This window comes from Elephantulus edwardii, unplaced genomic scaffold, assembly GCF_000299155.1.
Source record: "Elephantulus edwardii isolate Elephantulus edwardi_28Jun2011 unplaced genomic scaffold, EleEdw1.0 scaffold00080, whole genome shotgun sequence".
NCBI lineage: Eukaryota > Metazoa > Chordata > Mammalia > Macroscelidea > Macroscelididae > Elephantulus > Elephantulus edwardii.
The window spans coordinates 6,344,901-6,348,122 of NW_006399830.1; the positions used below are offsets into that span (position 1 = coordinate 6,344,901).

Here is a 3,222-nt window from a genome sequence, read left to right on the forward strand (position 1 = left end):
TGGGGGGTGGGGGGCATGGGACGTGGGAATTGTATACTATTGAAGGAAATTTTTTTCTCTTCGGAGGGGGAAGCGAGCTGGTGGGGAGGGGGGAGGTGATGGGGGAGGGGTGATGGGGGAAGGGGGAGGGGGGAAGGTGGTGATGGAGGGGAGAGGCGGTGATGACCTCTAGGAGCGCCAGGCGTAGGACCAGGGAGTGTGCCAGGGGCACTGTGGTTCACGGGGCTCCAGATGGGAGAAAGGTGATGATTGAACAGAGGGCAGAATTCACCTGGGCTTGACAGGAATGCAGGGCAGCCACAGGCTTCCTGACCCGGCCGGGGGTCTTGGCAGAGGAGAGCTTGAGGTTGGAGCTGCAGGCCACTATCCTTGCCCTGTCCCCTTTCACCAGATGACCCTGTGAATGAGCTGGTCTCCCTCTGGGCAGGACACCCTCCCCTTCCCCAGGTGACACAGTAAGATGACCTGGGGTACCTGCAGCAGGACAGCTGCCCCTCAGGTGACACAGTACAGAGACCCTCATGCCTTCCAGGCAGGCAGGAACTTGTCTTGGGGCAGGATGGCACGTCTTTGACCTGATTCTCTCTTCAGGGGAAGTTTCCCAAAGGCGACAGGGCTGAGGATGGCTTCCATGGCGTCTCCCCCGTGAACGCGTTCCCCCCACAGAATAACTATGGTAAGATGGTGCATCAGCTGGTGCTGGATGGAGGGGAACACCCTCACCACCGCCTCGGTCCTGGAGGGTGTGGTCGGTGACACCCCCTGCCCTCGGGTGCAGGACTCTACGACCTCATGGGCAACGTGTGGGAGTGGACAGCATCACCGTACCAGCCCGCCGAGCAGGACATGCGAGTGCTCCGGGGGGCATCCTGGATCGACACGGCCGATGGCTCTGCCAATCACCGCGCCCGGGTCACCACCAGGTGAGGGCTTAGCCCATGGGGAGCAGCACAGAGGCTGGGGGCAGGGGCGGCGGCCTGGGGCGCTGGGGCTGGTGTAGCACTGCTCCTCGTCACCACCTTGCTTGCCACATGGAGACATGAGTGCAGCACTCGCTGTGACAGGCCAGAGGCCCTGAGAAGCTTGACTCTCCTGCCCCAGGGCCAATGTCATGATGTGGTGTCTCGTCGCATCCTCAGTCAGGCAGAGAGGGCAGTTGAATGGCCACGTCCACGGTGAGCCAGTGCCCTTGGCCCCTTCAGGCTGTCAGGCTCAGGACAAGCCGGGCTCTCAGCTCAGAGTCCAGGCTGTCTGTCCTCTCCAGTGCCATCTGCTTTGTATACTGATTGAGTTAATCCGACTGGCTTATAGGGGGCCCCACTGCAGGATCTAGGGGGCCAGGTTCAAAGTTCTAGCATCTCCTTACCTACTTTTTTAGTTGCTTGGTAAAGTAAAAGGCCCGTGAAAACAAGGAAGGCCCTCTGTAAGATGAAGTGACACAGCGAACATGGTGGGCTCAGGCTGGCAGGGCTCTGTTCTCTTGTATGTGAGTCAGGGTGGATTCAGGGGCCGCTAACAATGGCTCTTACAGCACACAGCAGGGGGAACCTGGTAGCCTAGAGGCCAGGATCAGCCTCCACTGACCACTCCTACCACTGGGTCACTTGTTAGCCTCTAGCAAGACACCCAGCTCACAATCTAGTCTCCGATTCAGGGTCTTCAGGACCCAGGACGGCCCTGCCTTCCAGAGCCACTGGAAACGGCAGATCTCTGGGCAGGCTCTCAAAATTGTCCAGGTCAGCGTGTGACAGCTTTGTGGAGTTTTTAGACTTGCTGTTCTACACTAGATCCACAGAGGCTCGACCCAGTGGCTGGAATAAGTGGTTCAAACCCAACAGAGATGGTGAGAAGCATGCACAACCGGGCGGCATGGGGTTGCCGTGAGCCAGAGCTTAGACAACACCCAACTCCAGTGATCTCAGACCCGTGCTCGCCCCTACCCTGTCACGGGGCTCCTCTCCCTCAGCCCTTCTCTGCCAGGAATGTGGGGGCCAGCCAGCCATCACTAGCTCCCTTCAGGTCTGCAGCCGGCCCAGGCCCACCAGCCACTGGAGGTCCTGGGTCGTTGGGCCCAGGCCTCTGTCTCAACCAGGGCTTATTCTGTCTCCCTCTCTGGGCAGGATGGGCAACACTCCAGATTCGGCCTCAGACAACCTAGGCTTCCGCTGTGCATCCAGTGCAGGCCGCCCTCACGGGGAGCTGTGAGCAGCCTAGCAGACGAGGAGGCGAGTTCCTTCCCCACAGCCCCACCATCCAGCCTCCGCAAAGGAGACTCCAGTGCACCTTCCCTCACTGCGAGGGGGCAGGGACCTCTCACTGGGGGTAGGGACCCTGGACTTTGACCTGGTGTGGAGTTGGGCACGTGAGAGGCGGCCCTGCCTCCCTCGTCCTTCTGGCTTTCCCAGCACACGCCTTTTGGGGGGAAGCCTCCTTCCTCTCTGCAGCTCTGGAAGGCACACCTCTCCGCCCTCTGCTGTTAAGTGAGTGACTGCAGGAACGCACAGTGCATCTGGAGAAGGCCGCTGCCCACGTGCAACACTGCAGACAGATTCCAGAAGCTTCCCTCGCTCTTCAGTGGTGGCCTCTGAGCATGCCCTTGGAGAGTGACCTCCTTCCAGGCTTTCACTCAGGGCTGGGTTACCCCACAAGCAAGGTGCCCCCACTCCAATCACGTGGATTCTGACGCAGAGTGGTGATATCCTTGGTTTCCGAGGCTGCAGATCCCAGCAGAGCAGACTGCCTCACCTTTATTCCGCTGCACCTGGACCTTCAGGTCAGCAGCCCAACACCTGAAGCACTGCGCCACCAGGGCTCTCCAAGCAAGCTACATGCACCATCCGGCTGTGCCTTCCTGCCGGTCTGCAGCGCAGATCTCACCTATCCCCCCACCTCAGAGACGGGCACCAGGCAGCACTGCCCACCGATGGGCAGGTGAGCAGGATTGTACCTTCTCCGTGTAGAGGCTGCTGACTGGTCCACCCGCCCAGTGTCCCTGTCCAGAAAGGTCAGTAAAGACCCCGACCGCGTGTCTCCCTCTGTTCTCTGCCTTCGCTCCTCCGCCCAGGACCCCAAGACCAGAGGGTGCCCAGGAAAGGAAGCGGATGGTGGCCCAGCTAGGACACGGGGAGGGTGGCGGTCCCCACTACCCGGGGCTGGTCAAGGTCTGTCTGTGAGGAAGCACCCCGGAGCCTGCGTCCCAGGCCTGCGCCTCCCTCCTGGCGC

At 60.7% G+C, this 3,222-nt stretch overlaps 1 protein-coding gene across 1 annotated transcript in view; it reads left to right on the plus strand.

Moving 5' to 3' along the window:
* Positions 1 to 2,211, plus strand: part of SUMF2 (sulfatase modifying factor 2) — a 14,778-nt gene extending 12,567 nt beyond the window's left edge. Inside the window, exons 7-9 of the mRNA XM_006889646.1 lie at positions 592 to 676; positions 779 to 923; positions 2,121 to 2,211. Coding sequence (XP_006889708.1) covers positions 592 to 676; positions 779 to 923; positions 2,121 to 2,205 — 315 coding nt within the window. The 3' untranslated portion in view covers positions 2,206 to 2,211. The remainder of the gene's footprint in view (positions 1 to 591; positions 677 to 778; positions 924 to 2,120) is intronic.
* The last annotated feature ends 1,011 nt before the right edge of the window (positions 2,212 to 3,222 follow it).